Source organism: Macadamia integrifolia, chromosome 12 (genome assembly GCF_013358625.1).
Source record: "Macadamia integrifolia cultivar HAES 741 chromosome 12, SCU_Mint_v3, whole genome shotgun sequence".
Lineage (NCBI taxonomy): Eukaryota > Viridiplantae > Streptophyta > Magnoliopsida > Proteales > Proteaceae > Macadamia > Macadamia integrifolia.
In genome coordinates, this window is record NC_056568.1 from 4,623,442 (window position 1) to 4,648,118 (window position 24,677).

At 40.4% G+C, this 24,677-nt stretch overlaps 2 protein-coding genes across 5 annotated transcripts in view; both read right to left on the reverse strand.

The window, feature by feature from the left end:
* Window positions 1-768: 768 nt before the first annotated feature.
* On the reverse strand, window positions 769-2,670 carry LOC122057432. The gene has a single exon (XM_042619534.1). The coding sequence runs from the start codon at window positions 1,950-1,952 to the stop codon at window positions 999-1,001; it is 954 nt and encodes a 317-aa protein (XP_042475468.1). The 5' UTR covers window positions 1,953-2,670; the 3' UTR covers window positions 769-998.
* A 1,448-nt stretch (window positions 2,671-4,118) lies between these two features.
* Window positions 4,119-24,677, reverse strand: part of LOC122057818 (protein PIN-LIKES 6) — a 35,908-nt gene continuing 15,349 nt past the window's right edge. For 3 of the 4 annotated variants that reach the window (XM_042620117.1, XM_042620116.1, XM_042620119.1), the window contains 5 exons: window positions 24,483-24,557; window positions 15,537-15,637; window positions 5,630-5,682; window positions 5,112-5,300; window positions 4,119-4,973 (listed from right to left, as the gene is read on the reverse strand). In XM_042620117.1, coding sequence (XP_042476051.1) covers window positions 4,852-4,973; window positions 5,112-5,300; window positions 5,630-5,682; window positions 15,537-15,637; window positions 24,483-24,557 — 540 coding nt within the window. In that variant the 3' untranslated portion in view covers window positions 4,119-4,851. The remainder of the gene's footprint in view (window positions 4,974-5,111; window positions 5,301-5,629; window positions 5,683-15,536; window positions 15,638-24,482; window positions 24,558-24,677) is intronic. The other variant, XM_042620120.1, reaches the window with a different exon arrangement.

The window sequence follows — 24,677 nt, forward strand, 5'->3', positions numbered from 1 at the left end:
TATGAAATCCATAATACTCTTACTTACTTTGCTCAAGAGTCCAATCCAAACTACATTCGAAGTGATGGATGAGGAGATCCTTAGTTCTTTTTGGGTAGGCAAAGGAAAACTCAATCCTTTCCCTTTATTTATTAGGAGAGAAACATCTCTAAGTATCAAACTGTATAACTAATAATGTCAGAAGTGAGCCAAAACCAAATAGGGATCAATTTTTGTTTGGAAAATTAAAACCAAACAGTATTTGATTCATTTTCGATTTATACCTATTAGATCATGAATCCAACCACAACCGAAACTATTCGCTGAAACCAAACGGATAAACAATCTTATATACAATGATTCATTAAAGCACTCTCCCCTCAACCCCCAAATCGATTGCTTCTCACATTACCTACTCTCTACACATGAGGGTGGATATAATAACAAGAGCCTATCAATATTTTTTTTAGTGAAAAAATAAAGATGTTCCTAGTGATCATAGCCCCCTGCCAAAACCTCCATACAACAAGTAATGCTTTTGCAGTTCAATGCCCAACATATCATGACTGTTCTACATACACACAAGAAAAGGGGGTAAAGGAAGAAAAAGAAGGCTTGGTCCAAGGAGAATATCATTCTTGGGGGGGGGGGGGGATGGCATGGATTATCACCACCACCACCACCTACATCAAATGATTACAGGGTATCATACCAGACAGCTCTCATAAGGGAAAGTAATCGACCAAAAAAAAAAACAGAAGATAGAGAAAGTAAAAGAAAAATAAAAAATAATCACAACCACAAGTCTCCCCATCGCTACCATCTGTGAGACTCTTCAAGTTACAGAGAACGTTCATCATTTGACAGAGAAATGCAATTAAACATGAAAAAATCAAAAGCTAAAATCTCTAACACTAGGTTCACAAACAAGCCTAACAATGATCATGAAAGAATTAATCAGAGAGAAACGGAGAGAGAAAATGGGGGAGAGAGAGAGATCACAGCAAGTTTCATTATTTTCATCTCAGCATGGGACTAGAATGCAGGACGGGTTTCCTGTAAACTGGCTGGATTGTGGAAGGAGAACAATCTAGAGGTAGCACTTGTGAAGCACTAGAATGGTGATGAAACTCTTTCTCTTTGTTTTTACCCACAATTATGGTGATAAAAGATCCATCTTCCTCATCTGTGACCACAGATGAAGCAGGAGCTTTCGCCAACCCATCTTGAACAGACCCACCATTTTTATGTTTCTCTTTCTCGACTTCTTCCATCAGTTTTCTCGTGTACAGCTTCTCCTCCGCATTTTTCAAGAACCTGAATTTTGGAGGTGGTGAAGACCTAATTCTGTTAAGCTCCGCATCTGTTGTTGATTCATAGAGAGGGTTGAATCCATGGTTGCTATACGGGTCCACAGGGGTCAGCGGTGGAGTGAAAAATCGTGGAGAAGACAAAGGAGTCAAAAATGGGGTCTCCACAGTCAGGACGTCACTCAAGCTCCCACATCTCGACCCTTTTCGGCTTCTATCACCTCTGGACTTCCCATCCTCGGATTCCAAATCCTCCTTTGTCTCTTCTTTGATGGTGAAGAGGAATCTTGGAGGCCCAGCTAAGTTATAGAGCATCATGAGTTCCAAATCCACACCGTCGTCTTCATAGGGTTTCAGCAGCAAATCCCTATTTGAACCTGAACGAAGGTTAAGCTGATTCTCTGTTTCATGGCCATGAGCCCCTGTAATTCTCACAGGGGTGCAGATTTCCTGAGGGCTCAAGGCAGTGGAACTCAACAACGGTGCTCTCTTCCAGCAGAACGGGTAAAACAGCTCTCTCCCAATGCTGCTGTAATCATCATCAATCTCTCTGTTGGTGAATCTCTTCCACCATAACAAGTAGTAGAGCTCCGCAACAAGAGCCAAGAGCAGAAAACCGAAAACCAGACTAAGACCAATCCCTAAACTGCTTAAAGGTCTCATATTCGCTCCAGAAGAATCACATCTCACACTCACAGCCACTATTCTTACTATTCTTAGTTCAAGATTGCTTCAACAATCCCAGCTGGGTCAGCAATTTTTAATTCCAAAACCACCCAATATTCACGGTATTTTTAAAGAGCTTTATGAACAATTCTAACCTGCAGACAGAAATACAGAAAAGGCAAAAACAACAACGAATCGAATTTAACAAAACCCACAACTCATATCCCTCCGCTTGCTGCCAAACCCCTTTTTGCTTGACAATCATAAAAAACCCAAAACCATCCCCACCGATAAAAATAGTTAAAAACATTAACATTCAAAGCAAACCACACTATAAAGCACAAGCCATGATAATAAAGCTCAAGGTTCTTATCTTCCACCTAGAAATCACTCATCGATTAAATCACCCATCTCGCTACTGAAACTTTTTCAGTTTAAGCCACGTGCAACCATGATCCACCAACTCAGATAAACAAATCCTCTTAAAACTGACGGAAAATTTTCAGTGATTACCTGAGTATCCCACGGGACGAGATTATAATGTACTAGGATCAGGCATCAGGGAAACACCTATTCTGGCTGTAATGCAAGTTAGGCCACTACCACTACAGCCAAGACTGTGATAAGCTTAGAAAGAAGTTTTATTCTTCGAGGGCTGTGCACATGGAAGTGAGTGAGTACTGCCAGTGGAAAGCTAGGGAGGGACTCTGTCTTTACTGGTAGGTTAAATGTGTTGGAAGATATAAATTAAAATGCACATAAGGCCCACACTCAAAAGTCAAAACTGCCCACTCCTCTATATTCGTATCCACTGTTTTGGAATAACTTTCCTTTTTTGGGTAGCGGTAAGATAGACAACCTGCGGATGGTTGTCTGTACATCTCCTCGTAAGTATCATTTTCTTGACTGATGTGGTCTATCTTGGCACATCAGCATAAGAGAGTTTTGCAACAGGTTCCGGAGTTGGATTACAGTTCTCCTCTTTCATTCATGGATTACGGAAAAGGAATGAGAATTAAATTACATATAAGAAGGCAGGGTCTTCTATGTTGCAAGTTGCAGATACCTTAAACTCTACTATAGTGAAGCATTGGAAGAATGGGTTTCATTTATCCTTTTACCCACCTTATCTTTCTCTTAACCAAATTTGTTGGGAGTTTATTCCACACCGGCTATTAATTAGCCTACAGCCCCCTTCTACACCTGGATGGCTGAAAATTCCTCCACTTGTCAGTGCCATACTTGTAGGAAGGGTTGAATTAGCCTACATTCCCTTTATACGCATTGTAGTCCCTCCATTTACTCTTGAGGCCTAACAACAGGTGGAGGCCAGCTTGGCATAGCTACTCCTGCCGTGGAGAGTGCAAGATTGCACCACCGGTTTCTTTATCCGGAAGTGGAGATGTTGGCACAGCTCTCCAAATAGGGAAAAGGCTCTCTGAGCATAAGGCACCCTCAATTTACATTGAATTCTTTCTCCCGGAGTAGTCTTCCATCCAATCTAATTCCTCCTTTTTTCTTTTCCTTGTCATTTTTAACTTAGGCGTTCCCCTGTTTTTATACCCCGTTTCAGCTTTGTTTTAATCATCTCTTTTTCCTTCGCATTACCAAATCTCTGATATCTCTAATAATCTTTAACCCTTCAGTTTTCCACTTGATACTTCTCGTTAACCTGCTCTGTTATAGCTTCGATATCCTTCCCCGCTGTGAGCCTGTGACCAATCACAGAGTGGAGGAGTGGGGCTAGGCCGCTAGAGAGCGAAGGAAGAGGAAAGTTGGGGTAACCAAAAAAAAACACATGGGAGGGTGAAGGTGCCATTTGTAGTTTTGTAATTATGATATTTGGTTTGTGTAAATTTGATTAGAAGAAAGGTTGGGGGTGGAAGATTAATTGCCTAAAGCAAGTAGCTCCTCTCAAATTAATTGCACTGTCTTATTAGTGATCCAACTAATTGGGAGTCTAGTTAGTGATCCCAAGGCTGGGAGGACTCTGAACAGACATCCCAATACATGACCACATATCCCTAGTCTTCTCAACCCTTGGATTGAATGTCAAATTAATTAGAGATGATCTTTTTTCCGATACCAAGACACCACCCCCACCCCCACCCCAGCAAAAAAAAATAAAAATAAAATAATTTCTCCAAAGTGCATCAGATTATAGATCCCCAACTAGATTATTTGCCAATAAGTCAACTGTAGAATTTCAGCCACATTCAACATATACAATGTATGATTGTTGAAGCACAAGGTGAACAGTGGAGGTATTTATTTATGGGAGCTGCTTTTATGACATATGGTATCTATGAAAACTAGCTGTGCCAAATGGAGGAGCTTTGTAGAAAGATAAACCCCAAAGGTCCCAGCTCACAAGGCAAGTACAGAGTCGAACAAAGTTGGTAAGTGGCAAAATAAAACGTTGAAAAAACACAGTACAACCATGTTCCTCTTCCATTGTACCACTTCGGCGGAAGATTGCATACTCTCACTATGAAGTTGTTGAAGCTGCAACCAAGCCCAAGTGTCGATGCATGGCTCCGCAGTTAAAGAAGTGAACTTTCCACCGTTACCAGCTATTTGGAACTTGATGGGCAGCAAGTGTTCTGGGTCTTCAGATTTTCCAAGACATGGCAAGGTCATCATTATGACTCGAAAAATAGGTTCATCCTACAATTATTGACAAATATGAATACCAATTGCATCGTCAACTCCTAATTGAAGCCTGACGAAGGAAAGAAAAGGGAGCGAGAGTGATTAATGGAAGAAAATGGGCAATGAGCAGAAAGCCCCTTAAGCGCCTCATAGGCCTATACAACACTTGTATGTTCGAAAGGGCGAATAAAACACCCTACCCTATTCTCAACGATGGTATCAACATAAATTAACGTCAGAACTCTCAAAAGAGTATGCTGAGATATAGAACAATCCACCCAGCCATTGAGAAGACTGCAAAGATGTGTACCCAAAACAGGACGGCAGCTGCCTCCCTTCCACATCCTCTTAAACTAGCAACAGCTCCTACAAAACCATAATAATAATAAAAAATGAATAAATAACACTTCACAGGTTGTTATATATGGTATGTACTAGAGCCTTTTTTTTTTTTTCTTTGGGTGGGGGGGGGGGTGGGGAGCTTGTTTGGAGAAAACAAGTTACCAGAAAGCACAGATGTCGGCATTGTATGCTGGAGGAGAAGAACAAATCGGAACATCTTATCACCAGGTGGGAGGAAGCCAAGCTTATCAGCCAACATCACAATGCCAAGCCCAGCAGGAGGGACTAAAACCAACCGTGCAAAAATAATAGCAGCAGTTGTTCGAAATCCAAGCTTCGAACTACCAGGTCCTACAAGAAAGGGAAGAAGAGTGTCATTTGGGTGCAGCCCATTACAGGCGTGTTTGATCAATTAAGCGCCCTATCTGGTTAGTACTGGGCAAAACATATTCAAGAATGATGGAACTTGACCCATTCTATATTTTTTTTCATCCTATGGTCTTCTCATGTATCTTATTGTTGTAACTTTTTTTTCAAACTTACATATCAGAAAAGAGAACATCTCAGGTTTGTTTTCACATACATGCAATGTTGCATGATGATTCTATGAAATTTGGTATCTTATAAATACAGTAAAAGGGCTAATATTATGGAAAGACAAAAGGTTATGATGAACATACCATCTACAAGATTACCTCCCAAAGCTAGCAAAATGCATGGAATCATAGCGTCCCTGTAGCCACATGCCAAGGTTAGATAATCAATAGAAGTTGAAATATATTTATCTGAGCATTAACACCACAAGATAATTAATATATATATAGGGGTGGGGATTTGACAAATACACACACACACACACACATATATATATATAGGGGGGGGATTTGACAAATACACACACACACACACACACATATATATATATATAGGGGGATTCGACAAATACAGTCTGCTCATATCTTTTTTTTTTTTTTTTTTTACAAACATGTTTATTTAAGAAGCTGATCAGTGATGAACCAAAGAATAAAGCAGCACATGTTCCCCATTTGGCCTAAGGTGGCTGGTATATTTAAGGTTCTAATGCTATTTGAGAAAATATTTTCCTTTCTCCAACCCTCTTTTTGTCAAAGGAAATAAGAAACAGAAAGGGGGGAAAAAAAAATCAAAGCACCCCATTGGTCTGGTAGCCAATTTGCCTCAACTTTCTTTATCTAGCTATGCAGAGGGGCACCTTTGGCAATACCCTCATGTCAGTGTCCAGTTCCAGAAAGCTTTTATAGTACATCTTTGGCTGACATGGATGATCCAGAGTGTACCCTTAAGTTACTCTTTCCCATATTTAGCTTGAATTTACTCCTAAGAAGAGGTTAAGACAAGGTTGTCATAGAAGTTGATTCAGTTGACATTATAAAATAGATGAGGCAGGAACCAGGGAGTCGATTGTCCTTGCTCTCATATCGCTTGATAGACTTAGACTCGGCCACTACTATAAGGTAGACAATGCAGATGGTTGGTTGTCCTGGAAATATTTTTGCATCATTACGCATATTAGATGGCTGGCTTCTTTGTTGAACACCTCATTCCATTGAAACCAGCTCAGCCAATCTTGGCCAAGCATTCATGGTATTTGTAGCGCCACAACATGCAACATCAGCAATCATGGGTGAGTCCACGTGGTAGAGGGCCCTCATCACAGGTAAGTTTCAGCTCAAAACAAGTAAAAGATATGCCATAAAAGTAATTAAAAGTTCAAAGGATTACAGAAATGCCACTACATTCCATTACAGTGAAATGCATTCTAGTAAATTTGTGAAATATTTAACTCACTTTAATAACCATAACTCGTACTTATTTTGATTTGAAAATTTGACCACTAAGACAGGTGTTGGGTCCCCTATCACATGGTTTCTCCCCACATCCATCAAAGTGTACCACATCACAAGAACACGACCTCATGTCTAAAAAAAGTCAGTTTACAGAACCCTTTATAGCTTCTGAAGTACTTGTGGTCCAGCCTCAAATTTTTGTATTGTACTCGTCTCACAATAAAAAAGAGGAGAAAGGTTTCCTACAGATGGTTATAGCTTCTAAAGTACTTGTGGTCCAGCCTCAAATTTTTGTATAGTACAAGGCTAACAATAAAAAAGAGGAGAAAGGTTTCCTACAGATGGTGAAGAGACTTTTCCTTTGCCTGCAGCTGTTTCCATGTGGAGGATTGATTTTTAGAACATTGGGTAGAGAGGATACCCTTTGGGTTTGCCACATATTAGATTTAGTGGCCCATCTCAACTGTACAGGCCACTATGTACCTCCTGTATATTCAACAGTCCAAACATTTTTCCTAGACAATTTTTAAACCCTTATTTTGACATGTGGTTAAGTATAATTGTGTTCAATCCAGACACTGGAGTACAGGGTGATGTAGACAAGACTCCACAAAGTTTGCATGCTAAAAACTGTCATAGTGCAGCTATAACCACAGTTGTTGGACATTTTCCTTCACTGTAGCTCAAGGAAACCAGCTCTAGAAAAACTTTCTAACCTAATAAAGCTTGGTCTTGACTCACCAGAACTACAATAAAGAGACTTCTCTATCTATTCAAGTGTCTAAACCTTTACGTAATGAATGCAATTAAATCCCCAATATTCTATGCCTATACCTATGGTGTTGCGGACCCAATACAACTAAATGAAGCAGTTGGCTAAGGCCCCGTTTGATGACACACCTGATTCTTGATTCTGCTGATTCTTATCCGCAGGAATAAAACAGGAGTGGAATTCTGTTTGGCAAATCTGGTCTCATGTCATGCTCCCAGAGAACAGACCCCCCCCCCCCCAATGCCCCTCCGAAATCAAGATGTATGGAACATCATTTTGATGCTCCGTCTGTTCTGGAGCAACCAAGTTGGAATACCCATACAAAATTAATATTGATCCCGATAATTTTTGTTTGCTCAAAACCCTAGATGCCGTTCTACCCCTCCTATCTTTTCCTCCTCTGCCCCTCCCTCCTCTCGACAAGCAACACTTGTGAAAACCGGTCTTTCCCTGTTCTTCGCCCACATCTCTTATCTGGTACGAACTCCTTTCGTTTGTCTCTCCTGTTCCTCTCTCTCATAATCTCATTCTTCTCTCAGATCTGGTATGAAACCCTACCTGCTCTGTTTTCATTTCTCTCTCACCCTTCCCTTTTGGTTACCAAACAATCCATGAGAAAGAAGGTGCAGTTGCATTCCTTCCCGATCGGTACACTTTAGTCCCGAGAGAAAAATCCCCTCCGCAAATTCTTTTATTTTTTGGATGAATAAAAATATATAAACCCAAAGAGAGAAAAATATACAAGGGGAGAAAAAGGGGGAAGGGGAGGGGGGAGAGGCCCAAGGCCAAACAAGGGGAATCACCCGATCAAACAAGGGGGGCTACATCTACTGGATACAATCTCTCAAAGCGGGGGGGGGGGGAGGAGAATGACTGAAGGGAGGTTCCAGTAAGCAACAATAAGTCTGTTCCTAGCGGTATGGGAGAGCTGCAATTTTGGTGGAGATATCGAAGAAGATGGCCTTCCAAATCCTTTCAAAAGAGCGAGAGTTGGACGTCCATCTACAAAGATTCCTCTCCATCCAAAGGCAGTTGATGGTGGCACAAAAAGCTAGCTTTCCAACGGTATCACAAATGAAAGGGTCGTGAAAGGTCATATCAATCTAGAGCCATTCCATGCTAAGAGGGAGGGCTCTTCGACTAAAGGGCCAGCAACGAGAAAGAACTTTTTTCCAGATGGTGGAGGAAAAGGGGCAGGAGAAGAAAAGATGGTCAATATCCTCAGTTCCATTCCAGTAGAGGCAGCAGGCAAGGGGAACATGAATGTGATGGTAGATGAGGAAAGACTGCGTCAGGAGGCAGTTGGTGAGAGCCCTCCAGGCTGTGAAGCTGTGGAGGGGAATGTGGCCTTTGAACCAGAGAACTTTGGGCTAAGGGGCAGTATTGGCTTTAGTCCTAACAAGGTTATAGGCAAAGGAGAAGATAAACATCTTGGAAGGAGAAGGATTCCAGGGAATGGTATCCTCCCTCTCTCTGTGGTTGGGGAGAAAAGGAGGAAGAGAGGTCCAGATGCTAGCTAGCAAAGGGGGGAAGGGGAGAAGGGGCCCATCCATCATTAACTAAGATGGATGAGATAGAAGCCATCCTATCCAATCCTGAGGAGTAGACATTTCTAGGACTGAGGAGATGGAGGAGGACTCCTGGAGGATGCCAGGGGTCCAGCCAAAGAGAGGTGGAGGCACCATTTTCCAATGGAGTAGGTAATAGCCTCAAGCACCAGAGGCCTAAGGCTGAGAATGCCATGCCACACCCAAGAGGACTCTGGGCCCAGAGTAGTGGACCAAATGGAGTTCGATTTCAGGAGATAGGAGTAAACCCAAGAGACCCAGATGCTATCTTTTTTGTGGCAATTCTCCCAATCAGCTTAAGGATACCCGCCGAGTTCATGTCTTTGGTACGCCTAAGGCCAAGCCCTCCTATGGCTTTGGGGAGGCAGACTGAGCTCCAGTTGGAGGGGCAGAGGAACTTGGTGGAATCAGTTCCTTTCTAGAGGAAAGAGCTGATGAGGCATTCTATGACTTTGAAGGTAGGGGGAGGGAGGGTAAAGATGCCCGTCCAGTAAAGATGATTGAAGCACATATTTGGAGAGCGCAAGGCGACCCGCATAGGATAGCAGCCTGCTTTTTCAAAGCCGGAGTCTCTTACGGAAGAGATCAAGAATTGGGATACAATGGTGGGCCAAAAGCCTGGCGGGAATGAGGGGAAGGCCTAGGTATTTGACAAGGAGAGAACCAAGGGAGAATCCCGTGATATCAAGAAGATGGGCTAAAGTCTTGGGGATCCCAGAGGCGAAAAAACGGGACTTATGGAGATTAATGCTGATACCCGAGAGACTTTCAAAAGCTCTCAATCATTTTTAGGGTTTCATAATCATAGCCTCAGTTTTGCAGATGCAGTTTGCTTTTAATTTATCAGTTTACTTCTGCAGACTTTGCTAAGCCCCTGAAGTAATTTCAGGTTCTTCTAACATTGTTGTTGTTAAATCCCAAGAAGAGTTCAACAATTCACTTCAGAAGGGAGAATCCCGTGATATCAAGAAGATGGGCTAAAGTCTTGGGGATCCCAGAGGCGAAAAAACGGGACTTATGGAGATTAATGCTGATACCCGAGAGACTTTCAAAAGCTCTCAATCATTTTTAGGGTTTCATAATCATAGCCTCAGTTTTGCAGATGCAGTTTGCTTTTAATTTATCAGTTTACTTCTGCAGACTTTGCTAAGCCCCTGAAGTAATTTCAGGTTCTTCTAACATTGTTGTTGTTAAATCCCAAGAAGAGTTCAACAATTCACTTCAGAAGGTTCAAGGTAAAGGGTTTCTCTTTGTTTTACTTCATCAGCCTTTTCTTTCTTACAACCTTGTCATGGTTTCATATATTCCTTGCTTTGCTATCTGAATATATTGCTCACAGAAAGACAGAATTGTACTCTAACCTAGTGCTTTCTGCTACTGGCATCTGTTAAACAGATGAACATTCCAACTGGTGTTGTGGGTGCTTGCCATTTGGATTTAGTATACAGACACTTCCAAGGTTTGGCTCTATTGGTCTTGTGCGTGCTTCTCTGTTTTCCTAGTATTTGAGTTCCTTCTACACTTATGTGAGAACTGAGAAGTTTAGCTCATCTTTTAGGCTTGCTAATGTGCAAATGTTTGTGCTACTTAAATTCATGTCATATTGGTAAGCAAATGATTCTGTTGACACTTTGCCAAAACTAAGATTTTGATGTTCCAGGGACCAGTTTCATCTTGATACTGTAGACTGTTTATCAGAATGTTAAAAACAGAATACATTTTTCCTTTTGGATGAATAAAATAATTCATTACCAAGAGAAGAAGAATATCCAAGACTGTGGCACCGTTTGATAACGTTTCTTCTGTTTCTGTGTCTAGAAACAGCAGAAACGGCTTTTCACGTTTCCAAAAACAAAAACGGATTTTTTGGTGTTTGATAAACCTGTTTCTTGAAATGTTTTTTGCAAACATAATGCCACTAAAAAACCCAATAGTATCATCGGATGCCCAAAAGGGAGAGAGGGTTCGGTTGCCTCTATTTAGGTTTAAATAGTTGAGAGATTTATTGGGCACAATAGCTTTTTTTTTTTTTTTCTCTCAAATTCGTTTCTAGAAACGACAAAACAAGTCCGACTTGTTTCGTCAAAGTCGTTTCTAGAATTGTAAATGAGCATAAATTTGGATTTATGTTTCTAGAAATGGGTGAAACGGAACAACTTTATCAAACGCTTTTTAGGTTGTTTCTCCGTTTTTGGGAACAAGAAAACGCAGAAACGACAGAAACAGAACGTTGTCAAATGGTGCATGTATCTTAGTCAGTAGTCATAGGCTTCTTTTAAGTCTGTAGCTTCATTTAAGAATTTATCCAAGACTCACATATAAAAACCAATACTTAATGAGAAACTCCCAAGCACTGAACGAACTAATGGATAAATTCAAAGTAGTGCATTGATACAAGAATGATGTGTTTCTGAACTCTGAGGAGCTTCCTATGTGGTCAACAACTTGGAAACCTGAGGTGTTTCTAGCACACTAATACAAAAAATGGGGTGTTATGCCTAAGGGTTTCTAGTGTACAAGGAATTTGGGTTGCTCCACTAGAGAGTCCCAACACTATTTCTCCACCTTCCCCCAAAATATGTCATACTAGAGTTAAACCATGGCCAACTATCACAGAGTTTTTCTAGATGCTAAAGGATATATAGAAAGAAAAGGAAGTTCCTTGGTGAATTGAGTCACTTTTTATGTTCAAAAAGTTGGATTGGTGATTTGAAGGTGGAGGGTTCAAAGAATGTCAATTTATGGCATGGAGTGAATGTGTAGAAAGTAAAATAAAGAATTAAGATTCTGTGGTTTGTTTATGAGTTTAGAATGGAACGCCATGAATTCATTAACTTATGAAACCTAATGAAACAATAAGGTTGGTTAAAAGATAGTTGTTACCTTAGGGTGGCCGAACAATTGGTGATGTTCTTCTAGCCAATTAGATCAAAAGGTGGGAATAGAGCCACATCTAAAAGTTGTTTGAGATAGTATGACCATGTTCAACAGAGGCCTGGGGATGCCCCATTAAAAAGTGATCTGATTACGATTGAAGGAGCTAAAAGATATAGGGGCAGGCCTAAAAATGACCATAGGAGAAGTTGTGCGGAATGACATGCATGGCCTAGGTCTTGTCCCAAGCAGGACCTCGGATAGAGCCTATTGGAGGGCAAGGATACATGTAGCTAATCCCATTTAATTGAGTTTCTGCTGGCTTCCTAGGTTGAGCTTCTTTTCTCTTACTTTCATCTGTCTTTCACTTCTCTGGTATTTTTTTCTTCATTTTCCCCTTCTTTTTTGCCTCTTCCCTATGCTGTTTTGTATCTTAGTTTTTCCCTACTTTGTTTTGAACAGATCTTTGTAGCCGACCCATTAAGTTGGGATAAGGCTGAGTTTTTTGTTGTTGTTGTAGAGCCACAACTAAAAGATTTCAACACTCCGGTGAAACCATCATCCGTTTTTCCAAGATAATGTTGCAAGCATCATAAAGTCTGAGGAAGTAATATATCCGACCACCATCCTTTGACACATGCCCAGAAGAGATAAGGACATATGCAATGCACTTCCCATACTTTAAGGTAATCTTGGTAATTTTGATTTACACTTTCTATTTGTCTACTATGTTTACTTTTTTAGTAAACATAGTTTAACAAAAATGTATTAATATTGTACATATTAGGATTGTATTTGTTCCATTGATACCCACATTACTTCTCACATACCTAAGGGAAAGTGAATCCCTTATAGAGGTAGGAAGGGCAAAACCATCCAGAATGTAATGTGTGCATGTTCTTTTGACGTGAAAGTCACATTCGTGTATGCAGGATGGGAGGGAAGTGCCAACAACTGTCGTGCATTTGCAAATGCATTACAAAATGAGAGTTTGAGATTTCCTCATTTCCTTGAAGTTATATCATTTCAAAGTTTGATATTTTACATTTAATCAAATAAATTTTCTTAATTATGTGTTCTCTAATTCTTATATCTTTTTTATTTATCATATATGTGATAGGAAAGTACTATGTGGTAGACTCTGGGTACTCGATTCTCAGAGGTTATTTAACAGTTAACACCTTTTAAAGGAGAGAGGCATCACCTGTGAGATTATAGAGGGGGAAGACAGGTTAGAACCCCAAAGGAATTGTTCAATCATAGATGTTCATCTTTAGGAATGTGATTGACATTTGGGGTGTTAAAAGCAAAATTTGGTATTTTACGGTCTATGCCTCATTTCCCCTCAAATTTTAGGGCTATGTGCTCTTGTTGTGCACTGCACAACTTCATTTGGGATGAGCAAGGAGCAGACAAAGAATTTTCCAGACTAGAGCATATGATGCTTCACCAGCAAATGAACCTGTGGAGACTATTGCTTCTGTGGGTGGTGATATACCTCCAAAGTAGTAGTAGTCAGTGTGAGAGGGCAAGGGAGATGCATACTCTACAATTCGTATTTTATAGTGCATATTTATTTAATGATGCATCAAAATATAGTGTTGTTGTTTATATATTGTATACAATGAAAGTTTCGGTGATTCTGATTGCTTAATAACACTTGCAGGAAAGTGACTGAAAATGAGCATCCTATCTGTTACTATCGCCATGGGAGAATGCTACTTAAAAAGGCATGGAGCAAAAAAATTGCGGATGTCATATCTACACTTGTCCTGTCCAGGAGAAGCATCCAGTCATTTATTTGGGTGGATGATTATGGAGTAGGAACTAACCCTGGACTTCAGGCATATCAACCTGTCATTTTTTTGGATGCACCATCTTTTTAGTCATTTGGGTTTTCATTTTATCAAGTTTTCTTATTTACATAAATGCATGAAGTGATTCAATTGAGAACAACTATATTTTGATGGTTTCAGTAGTATTTGTAAGGTTCCATCAATAAATACTTAAATTATCAGAATTTGTGGATGTGTTGCTACTAATGTGAACAACATTTTAGTAATTTTGAATGTTATTAAGATGTCCAATGGCATCTCATAATTATAGGACAGTATAAGAAGTTGATAATGACACTTTTGTAAATAAAACCACAATGGTTAATGGTGTAAATATTTGGAAGATGTAGAATTGAAGAATGTAATTTAAATTTGTATAATGGAATTTTCATAATTATATGGTGCAGAAAGAGAATTGATTCTATCAGGTGCATACCAAACACTGATTCTGATTTTTTTCTGTTCCGGAATCGTTACCGGAACACTGTTACCAAACGCCAATCCTATCCTGAAAATCATGGAATCAGGAAAAATCAACTCCACCTGGAGTTAGTGGAATGGAAGCAGGATGGTTATCAAACGGGGCCTAAGAGAATGGCTGCAAACTTGGAGAAGTTGTGAACTTGCAGATGCTTAAGAATGGGAAGTCATTGAGGATGTGCAGGTTGGCTAACTGGACAGGAGCTCAGGCTTCTTTTCAGTCCTGATTGGAAAGTCCCAACACTCTTTTGCTTCTTATCCATCTCTAAGGCCCTGTTATTTTCTTTGATTAGAGAGTGGTTGGGAAAATTTCTTTCTTTATGTTTTTTATTCATCTCTAAATATCTGGTAATGAGGAGAGGCAAACTCTGGTTTACTTTGTTGAAAGCTTGTGTCTTGGATTTTATTTTCCCTTCGATCGAAAGGGAAGGGGAGAATTGGGGGATAAGGGTAGCAAGGGACTCGAAAGAGACATTCTGAATTTTTATTTTTTTGTCTTGTTCGTCTCCTGATGTCATAGGCAGTAGTGGTCATTTTAATCGGATATCCAATATCAGATCTAATATCTAGTATCTAGATATATAAACAGATAGGAATATGGGTTAAACTTTTCATATCCAGCAGATATTTAATTGGATATCATATATCCAGCTAAGAGGGCCGAATATGCCTAGGGGTATATCCGACCCTATCCATTCCATTCACAGCCCCAGCTAAGACCAATGGACTAAGGGAACTAAACAACAGAAGACCCAAAATATGGGCTGAACACCTGGCCCATATCCAAGTCCAACGAAGGCCAAAGCCAATCCAATCTTTATGCCTCATGCCCAAACTAGGAGTGAAAAAAAGGGGCCATTTTGAGGCCCAGAAAAATCCCATGACCACAGATCCTTGCTGTTTTTCTGTACCCTTTTAGAGGCTGCTTGGCACATTCTGCTTCCACACCACTTAACAAACCATCTTGAGGCAAGATTTTCTCATTTTCCCACCGATAACTGCTACTGCGATCCCTAAGTTCCCTTACCAGCCACTTATAAAAAAATAAATAAAAGTTATTTTTCCAGCCTTGCCATGTGTGTAGAGAAAGGAAGGGGAGAGAGGGGAGAGAAACACCCTTCAAAAGAGAAAGGAAAATTGAAGAGGGAAATTGTCCCCAGGTTCCATGTTGTGGTACTAATCACAAAAGTAAAGCAGTCATTAGCATAAAAAACACAAGCAACTGAACATACCCCAGAATAATGCAGCTGTCAGTGAAGAAAAAGAATGGAGCATCGTCTGTAAGAATCAGTTGCTTCAAGACAGGTATGGTACCAATTATCATTGCGAGGATCTGAACCAAAGGACAAAATACCAACTTAATAGAAATTTCTTAACACTCATCAGGGGGGAAAAATAATTTTATAAGTACGTAGTATTAACAAGTAACAACTACAGAAAGAGCAAAAAGTACAATAAAGCTAGATAGAGAAAGCTTATAAATTTTTTATAAACAGTTAAATGCATCACAAGAACAGGAAGAGTCAGCATGCTAATAAACCTGAGTAATCAGTAAGTTGGTCCACTACATGGCATTGTTCAGCAATTCTTTTAGACATTTAGGTTTAGCTGTCAAAAGGAATTGATTAGGATTGGAAAATACCATGAATCATACTTTGAAAACAAAACAAGACCAGCTATCAAACCAGGTTAGACTAAAACTTCCATCTCTGAGTCTGCAAGTGATGGGCTCACTTAAGGATTTGAGGAAGAAGATTCAAATCTGAAGCCTAGATTTGGATCAGAAATCTAATATCAAATCTAACCATCAGAATTAAAAGAGCAGCTACCAGATTTTATAAATTAATTTTCAGAACAAAAACCAGAAGTAAAATATCCCAAAATAAAGAAAGTGAAGAGGTGGAAAGGTGAAGAGAGGAAGATACATAGATGGATAATGGAAAGAATAAATGGGATGAAAAATAAGAGCTGCAATCAAGAATTAATTAGGCACTGTTTGTTTGATAAAGAAAAGTGGAAAAGTTAAAAAAAGGGTGAGAAACTTGTACTTATTTCTCACAAATTACCACAAATATGAGTGTTTGGATAAGTGGGGTGGGAAACTTACTAGACAAGTTCAGTAAATGCAATTATTGTTATCTGCTGACGTGGAGTACTCAACATTCTCCCACCCACTCAATTGGTAGGACTTTGGCTCTCCCTGCCTCCCCTCCCTCCTCCTCTTCCTCCTCCTCCTCCTCCTCCTCCTATTTCCTCTCTTTCCCATAGGATCCCACCCCACCTCTATTTCCTCTATCTCCCACTAAATTCTACCCCATTAAAAATTACATATCTCATTATTTCTTTCCATTCCCTTTTCTTTTCAACCCAACCCACAACATGTGGGACCTACCCTTCCAAGTTTCCCACCCCTTTTTATCCGTCAAATAAGAGGGGCCTTAAAGAAAGTTAGGGGATAGGAATGGTCGATGGGACTAGAAGAGAGTGACGATTCTATCCAAAAAGAAATAGAATCTAGAAGAAATCAACACCAGAAAAATGGGGAGAATCAGTCCTATATTTTAGGATCTGAAGTTGGTGTCTTTGTGGTAGGGATGGGAGTACAAGAGAGTGACGATTCTATCAAAAAAAAAGGATTTAGGAGAAATCAACAGGAGAAAAATGGGGAGAATCAGTCCTAGATTTTAGGATCTGAAGCTGGTGTCATTGTGGTATGGAGAAAACACAAAATAAAGGTAAAATCATATTTAGGGGAAAAAAAAACAGAGTGAAGAACAACACAAAAGGAAAGAGAACTTAGAAGTACGAAAGAGAGGAGAAATAGCAAGTAAGAAGAAGAGCGAGTGATATCATGGGGGAGCAGAGAGAGAACCACACAACGCAATAAAAATAAAGGTAAAATCATATTTATGTCGCTGCCTCTCTCTCTTCTCGTCTTCTATTCTTCTTCTTCTTCTTCTTCTTCTTCTTCTTCTTTTTTCTGGTTCAATCCTCTCTCGTCTTGCTTCTTCTTCTTCTTTTCTTCTGGTGGTATCGTCTATCTCTATCTCTGCTGCCTTTTTTTTTTTTTTTTTTTTTTTTCTGCTTGCTCTAGCTACTTCTTGTCTCGTCTCCTTTCTGCTTCTTTCCTGCGATCTCTTTATCTCCTTTCCTCTTCTGTCTTCTTTCTCTCTGCTGCACTGCTTTTTTTTTTTCACAATCTGGAACCCTAAAAGAAGGGTTTTGATCGACGGAGAAAGGAAAAACAAAGGCCAGAGGGGTTGCTCTGTGGGTTTCAGTAGGATCAAAGGGATTGGGTGCATGAGTGATAGTTTTTTATTTTATTTTATTTTTTTTGTGCTGGACAGAAATTGAGAAGAAGGGAAAAGGAAGAAGGAGACAGGGTTTATTGTGGAGTCAAAAGTGGCTGGGACTGTTGCAAGAGATTGCAACACTGGGATTGTGAAGAATCGAAGGGGAGGACAGGGACGATGGGTTTAAGGTTAGGGTGGCTTTGGCAGTGGCAGTGGGTTAAGAATAGAATTTTTTTTTTTTCCTGTTCTCAATCACGGCAAGAACTAACACAACGAATGAAAAGGGAAGAAAGGGATGGAACGAAGAAAGGGAATGGGGATCCTTCGGCTCTGATACCAAGTTGATGGAGGGCCTTACGGAAGAGAGGGAAAAACATAATAGTAGGGGAGAAGGGGAAGCACACGTTCTCACAAAACACTAATTGTAACCAATTCTCATTCAAATTACTTCATTCTATCCAACATTGGATATGTGCAAGTATTTAAATAGAAAATAACAAGACTCCTACTTGGACTCTAAAACTGAAACAGACTCCTATTTCTCTATCTCCTACGTATCTTATCCAAAAACAAACATGATAAAATAAAAGACATTATTAAACTAAACTACTACCAACCCTTATTGGACCAAAAACCTGGGCTGGACCGGTTCTTCTTGGCTCTTGGCTTCCAAAGCCGGTCATGCTGGTCCAACCAGGTAAGTGCAGCCTTATCTGTATCAGACATCCCTCCAAATTATTCTAGCAAGGAGACTCAAGGGAATTGTGCAAACTGAAGCAGGCATTGTATGGGCTGAAGCAATCTCCTAGAGCATGGTTTGGTTGTTTTTATAGGGCTATGGTTTCAATGGGACATAAACATAGTAATGTTGATCATACTCTATTTATCAAGAGAGTTGGTGATCAAGTTATTATTCTATTGTTTATATTGATGACATTATCGTCAATAGGAGTGATCCGGCTGAAATAGCTAACTTGAAGACTCATCTAGGTAAGGAGTTCAAGATTGAAGATCTGGTAAGTGGCGGTAGTTCTTTGGTATTGAGGTGGCTCATTCTACTAGAGGTGTATTTTTCTCCCAACAGAAGTACACTCTAGATCTCCATTCTGGGATTGGAATGTTTAATGTAGATAAATCACTTTGGCTTATTTTATTGCAATAAGCCTTGAGTTGTGTTATCTATGTGTCGGGCCTTTGATCCCATGGGTTTTCTTTGAAATGTGCCACTTTAATAGGCCTAAAATATGGGTAGAAGGTAGAAAAACAGGATTTAATTCATTAGTTTAGTTAGTTGCTATTTAATTCAATAAAAGCCCATCAGGCCATTGGTCGCTTGTAAAGTGCTATATGGACTATTAGTTAGTTAGTCCTACTCCATGTTGGAGTCATAAAGTCAGGTCCTAGTCCTATTTTGAATTCCTAGTTGTAGTAGAAGTGTCTAGTCCTATTGGGAAACTAGCTCCTAGTTGTAGTAGGAATGTCTAGTCCTATTGGGAAACTAGCTCCTAGTAGTAGTTTGATTGCTATTCTGCCCTCTATAAATAGAGGAGCCTATGTACTTATAATTTCATATTTGAATGAATGAATTATTGAGTGATTACTCTTTAGCTAAAAAAACTGTTATTGAGAGGTGAGATGCCTAAACCTTTGAGGGATGTGATACCCAAAACCTGAGGGGTGAGATGCCCATTCCTTTATTCTCTTTCACCCTTCTCAACCCTCCATCAATTCTTATTTTTCTATTTTTATTTTCTGTTTATTGTTATTAGAAGTTCAGACATGTTAAAGCATACAAAATCAGAATCAGCCAGCCAAAGAGTACTTGTTCTTGAAGCCAATCGACCCTCATTGCTGTCCAAGTTTGGGATCTAATCTGTAGATCCTTTGGAGGATTGGTTCTATACTCTAAGAGGATCAATTGATCCTCTCTTGAAGGTTATCTGAAGAAGACAAGTTGTTGTTCCTACAGAATTCTTCACATTCTCTCTCCCAAGTTTGAAAATCAAGAAAGCGCATAACTCCATAACCAGCCGTCAGAAGCCCTTCATATTTGGTGGTTTTTGTACCCTCCCTAGGGACTATCTACACCCAAAAGTGTAGCTCAATCGGACTCCCACAGACCTGGCCGCACCTTTCTCTCTCCAGCTCTATAGAAGGTCTTTCTCTTTCCTATCGGGTTGGGTTTTGGGCTGGTTTTGCTCCTATATGGGTATTGTATCCTTGGGGGTTTATTTGATGGTATTATTTCTTTGTTTCTTGTTCCTATTTGTATTGTTTGGGGTTATAAACTACGGAGTTAGTTACTTGTAATCTACTCTTGCATTAATGTTAGGGTGCATCCTAGCAGATACTCCTCTTGAGGCCAATACTTGTAATCTACTCCTGCATTAATGTTAGGGTGCATGCTAGCTGATACTCCTCTTGAGGCCAATGCTCACCTAAAGAGCAAGGATGACAGACCAATTAATAAGGGTTGATACCAAAAACTAGTTAGGCGACTAATCTATTTGTCCCATACTAGACTAGACATCAGCCACCATGCTATCAATTTGGTGAGTCAATATATGCATGATCCCTATACTTCTCATATAGAGGTAGTGTTTTGTATTCTCCTCTACTTGAAGTCAGCTTCAGGGAAGGGCATTCCATTCTCACCTTTTGATCATATGCATGTAGAGGCCTATACTGTTTTAGACTGGGCTGGTTCCTCAGTTGATCAATGGTCCACGCCATGCTATTGTACTTTTGTTAGCAGCAACTTTGTCACATGGCGAAGCAAGAAGCAGGTAGTGGTGGCTAGATCAAGTGCAAAGGTTGAGTTTTGAGTATTTATGAGTTGCTCTAGCTTCAGGGTCTTCTTTAGGATTTGGGTGTGCCTACTCAGGTGCCTATGATGTTGTACAGTGAGGACAGATCAACTAGTAGCACTGCGCGTAACCCGTTTCAGCATGAAGGTACGAAGTATGTGGAGATTGACATACATGTTATTGAGAAGTTGGAGCAAGGTCTTATTTGTATTCCTTTTATAAGGTCTAGAGATCAGTTAGCATATGTCCTTACGAAAGGTCTTAGTAGTAAGGGTTTTCATCCTATTTTGTGCAAGTTGGGAATGTGTGAGCACCAACTTGAGGGGGAGTGTTGTAATATGAGTAGGGGTAGAATTGTCCATAGGGGCATTATGGTACTTGTACTCATATCTCAAATATTATAAATAAGAGGAATTATCACTCCCCTCCCCTAACCTATGGCTAAATATCAAATTCCCCCACATTTTTTAAAATATTTCACTCCCCTCCCCCTAAATCAAAAGATTCTATCAACCGTGACTAGGTGTTAGATTTTGTTGTTAAGTGGCTGTCCTTTTTTTCATAATACCCTAAATGCCCCCATCCCTAATCGACCAAATGAAGGAACCACTTTTTGTGCTTCAGAGAAACTCTAACCGAGAGTTCGAAGAAGCGATTGAAGTTCAAGTAAACCATGGGGAACTTCAAGGTAACCCTTTTTGACGAAGCGGCAAAGTTCCCGAACTGATTGATCGACGACCGCAGCAGAAGTGGAGTGAAGACAATAAAAAATAACATCCCTTCCGGAATCAGAGTTCGCGCATAGGTATGGCAGAGCAGATCGGAGTTTTTCAAAGATAGAAATCACCGCATATCTCTGCATTGAGGGTTGAGGAACACAAATCCTCTCGAGGAGGACAAAGTATGATCCCATCCTTCTCTTGTCGGAGACACGAATGAGTAACAGCTACAACCTTGCTATGTTGCCATAATCCATGGCTATACTTTAGGCTCCAAGAGAGTAAGAATGCTTTTCACAGCACCGACTGAAGACTCCTTCGGTTTTTTATGTCTGGAACTCTCCATTTCTTGATATACCTTAAAATAAGGGACTCTCTCTCCTCTCGGATTTTAGTAACTGAGAAAATATACGACAAAAGGGAGAGGAGAAAATAGTGACTTATGGAAAAGGTATTCCTTCCGTTTCTCATCTAACATTTAAAAATTAGGCAACGCCCGTTCAGTCAGATCTTTTCAAATTTTAAAATTGGTCTTCAGTCTAATATTCCCAACACAGGTTCGTTGTTTGCTTCGCCGATTCAGTTTTCGTATATCAAGGACTCTTTGGTTCGCCGTTTGCTTCGTCAAAGAGGGTTACCTTGAAGTTCCCCATTATTTTTCAATAATTCCTTCTTTTGATCAATTAGGGATGGAGGCATTTAGGGTATTATATATATAAAAAAAAAAAAAAAAAAAAAGACAACCACTTAACAACAAAATCTAACACCTAGTCACGGTTGATAGAATCTTTTGATTTAGGGGGAGGGGAGTGAAATATTGTCAAAAACGTGGGGGAGCTTGATATTTAGCGATAGTTCAGGGGAGGGGAGTGATAATTCCTCTATAAATAAAGGAGGGCTGGTGCAAGTTAGACAAACCACTATTTCCCAAAATCATCGGCATCATATCTTTAAGGTACTGATACAATACGAAGGTGACAATAAACCCCTTCCTCCAAACCCCCCCATGTCCCTCTCTCCTCTGGTAGTTCCCACTGCCGTTACCTCCCTCCAACCTCCTCCCTCATCTGTTGCCCTTTCCTCTCTTGTTCCTTCTTGCACCCCTTCTACTCCCACGGGCCCCCTCCCTCCCCTACTCCCAACCCTCCGAAATCCTAAAAAGTTGTGGCCACTTCCAACTCTCACCCTTCTTGTGTTGGCCTTCCTCTGTCATTCATTCCCCCCCCCCAAACCCTTCTCAATGACTCAATGGTGGGTTTCTGCCCTGAAGGAATGCTTGACTCTGAAATGCCTAAATAGAGCAATTGTCTCATTGGGCATTTCCTGAGAAGGAAAAATCTCCTGCTTTGGAAAAGCAACCTCCTCTCCTATGCTGGTATGCTGGTCCTCATAAAATCTGCCCTCCAATTCATGTACCTCTAGTCCTCTACTGATCCAACATCTTTATTCTCCCCTCTGATTGATTCCCTTCTCTGCTCCTTCCTCTAGAAAGGTGCAGAATCCTCCAAATTCCTGCATACCTTGCCTTGGTCCATGGTTTACAACCCCAAATCGGAAGGAGGCCCTGGCTTGAAGAAAACCAAAGATGTCAACTCTGTTAGCATCTAAAAGCTCATCTAGAAAATCATCTCCAAGCACAACATTTGGGGTAGTTGGGTTTACTCCTATCTTCTCACGAGAGACTCTCTCTGGACAATTGCCACTTCCTCTGATGCTTCCAGGATTTGGCACAAAATCATTAGTTGTAGTCCCATCGTTGGTACAATTTCCTATACAATTGGAGATGGCTCCACCACCTCCCTTTGGATGGACCCCCAGCATCCTTCCGGCACCCTGCTTTCCCCAGTCTCCCCTAGATACATTTACTCCTCTGGGTTGGGTAGATCTACAAATGTTGCTGCCATTCTCTCTCCTAATAGGTGACCCCCCTTCTCCTTCCCCCCTTGCTGATCTCTGGCCTTCTCTTCCCCCATTCCCCTCGGCCGCCGTGGAAGAGATAAAATCCTCTGGCTTCCCTCTTCCTAGGGATTGTTTACCTCTGTCTATAATTGGGAAGTCATTTGTTCCAAAGGCCCCCTTGTGCCTTGGCGTAACACAATTTGGTCTGAAGGCCACATCCCTCGTCATAGCTTTATGACCTAGCGAGCTCTCTCGACCTGCCTCACCACACAGTCTTTTCTCATATACCGGCATATTCAAGTCCCACCCCCTCTTTTTGTCTCTGCTGAAATGGCACTGAAGATGTTAACCATCTTTTTTTCTTCTGCCCCTTCTCCTCATCGGTTTGGAAGAGGGTCCTTCGCTCCTGCTGGCCTTCTAGCAGACGAATCCTTCATTTTTCTAGAGAATGGATCTGGGTTGACATGACTTTTGGAGGATCTTTTATTGTGATTCGATTGGGAAGCTTGCTTTTGGTGCCACAATTACCCATATTTGGGTGGAGCTCAACCTTCGTAGATGGACTTCCAACTCTAGATCTTTTGACAAGATTTAGAAAGCCATCTACTTTGATGTCAGCTCCAAGATTAGTAGTCTTTATCATCCCCGTGTTAGAGACACCCTAAAGAATAGGTTCATTGTTGTCTCCTGGGGTCTCGCCTCCTCCATCATTGCCCCCCCTCTTGATGTATCCATTCTCTTAGCTGCACTCTTGCCCCTCTATTGTTGCTACCTCCCCTGAGGTCTTGTCCCTTGTTGTTGCCCCTCTATTGTTGTTTCCTCCCTTGAGGTCTTGTCCTTTGGCTCCCCCCCCTTCCCTTTGTATATTCTTCCTCTTCATAATGCAATTATTTATTAAAAAAGGGCGTACTCAGTGTACAAGGCTCCAACATTGTGCGCGGTCCAGGTGGGCAAGAATTACGCAGCCTTACCCCGAGAACGTCTAGAGGTTGTTCCAATCGCTTGACCGCCAGGTCGCAACATTTATAACTTTACCATTGGACCAAGTGCGCCCCTTAATGCAATTATTTATTCACCCAAAATAAAAAGGCAACCAATATGATCCTAATACAAATTTGGTATTAGTACATGTGAAAAACCTCATCCTTTACTGATAATCAATTGAATACACTTGTCTCATCGTACTTTGTTAAAGTATTTTGCATATCCTAAGCATTTCCATAATCCATGCTTATCTTTAGAATATCTTGCGTTTCTTCGATACGATATGATACGTCTCTTAAAACCACCCTTCTGATACAATACTTGATATTGAATATCGATACTTTAAACCTTGGTTACACTACTCATGAATTAAACAAAACAATTACAACAACAACAACAGCAGCAACAAACCGCCATTCTCAAATATACAACAAAAATAATAATCAATTTGTCAAGGTCAAAATGTTTAGACTCACAGATGCAACGATAGGTGGCTGAAGAATTTGCTTGAGCTTCAACTTCTCATATAGGAAGCCTAAGAACTTTTTGATCTGCATCAAGAAGCATGACATGCCAATCAAAATCTAGCAGTGAAGTTTTAAGTGATCATAAATTCAAAAAGAAATGTGGCAAATCCAAAGTTCAAATAGGAAGCATCCAAAACTCGTCCA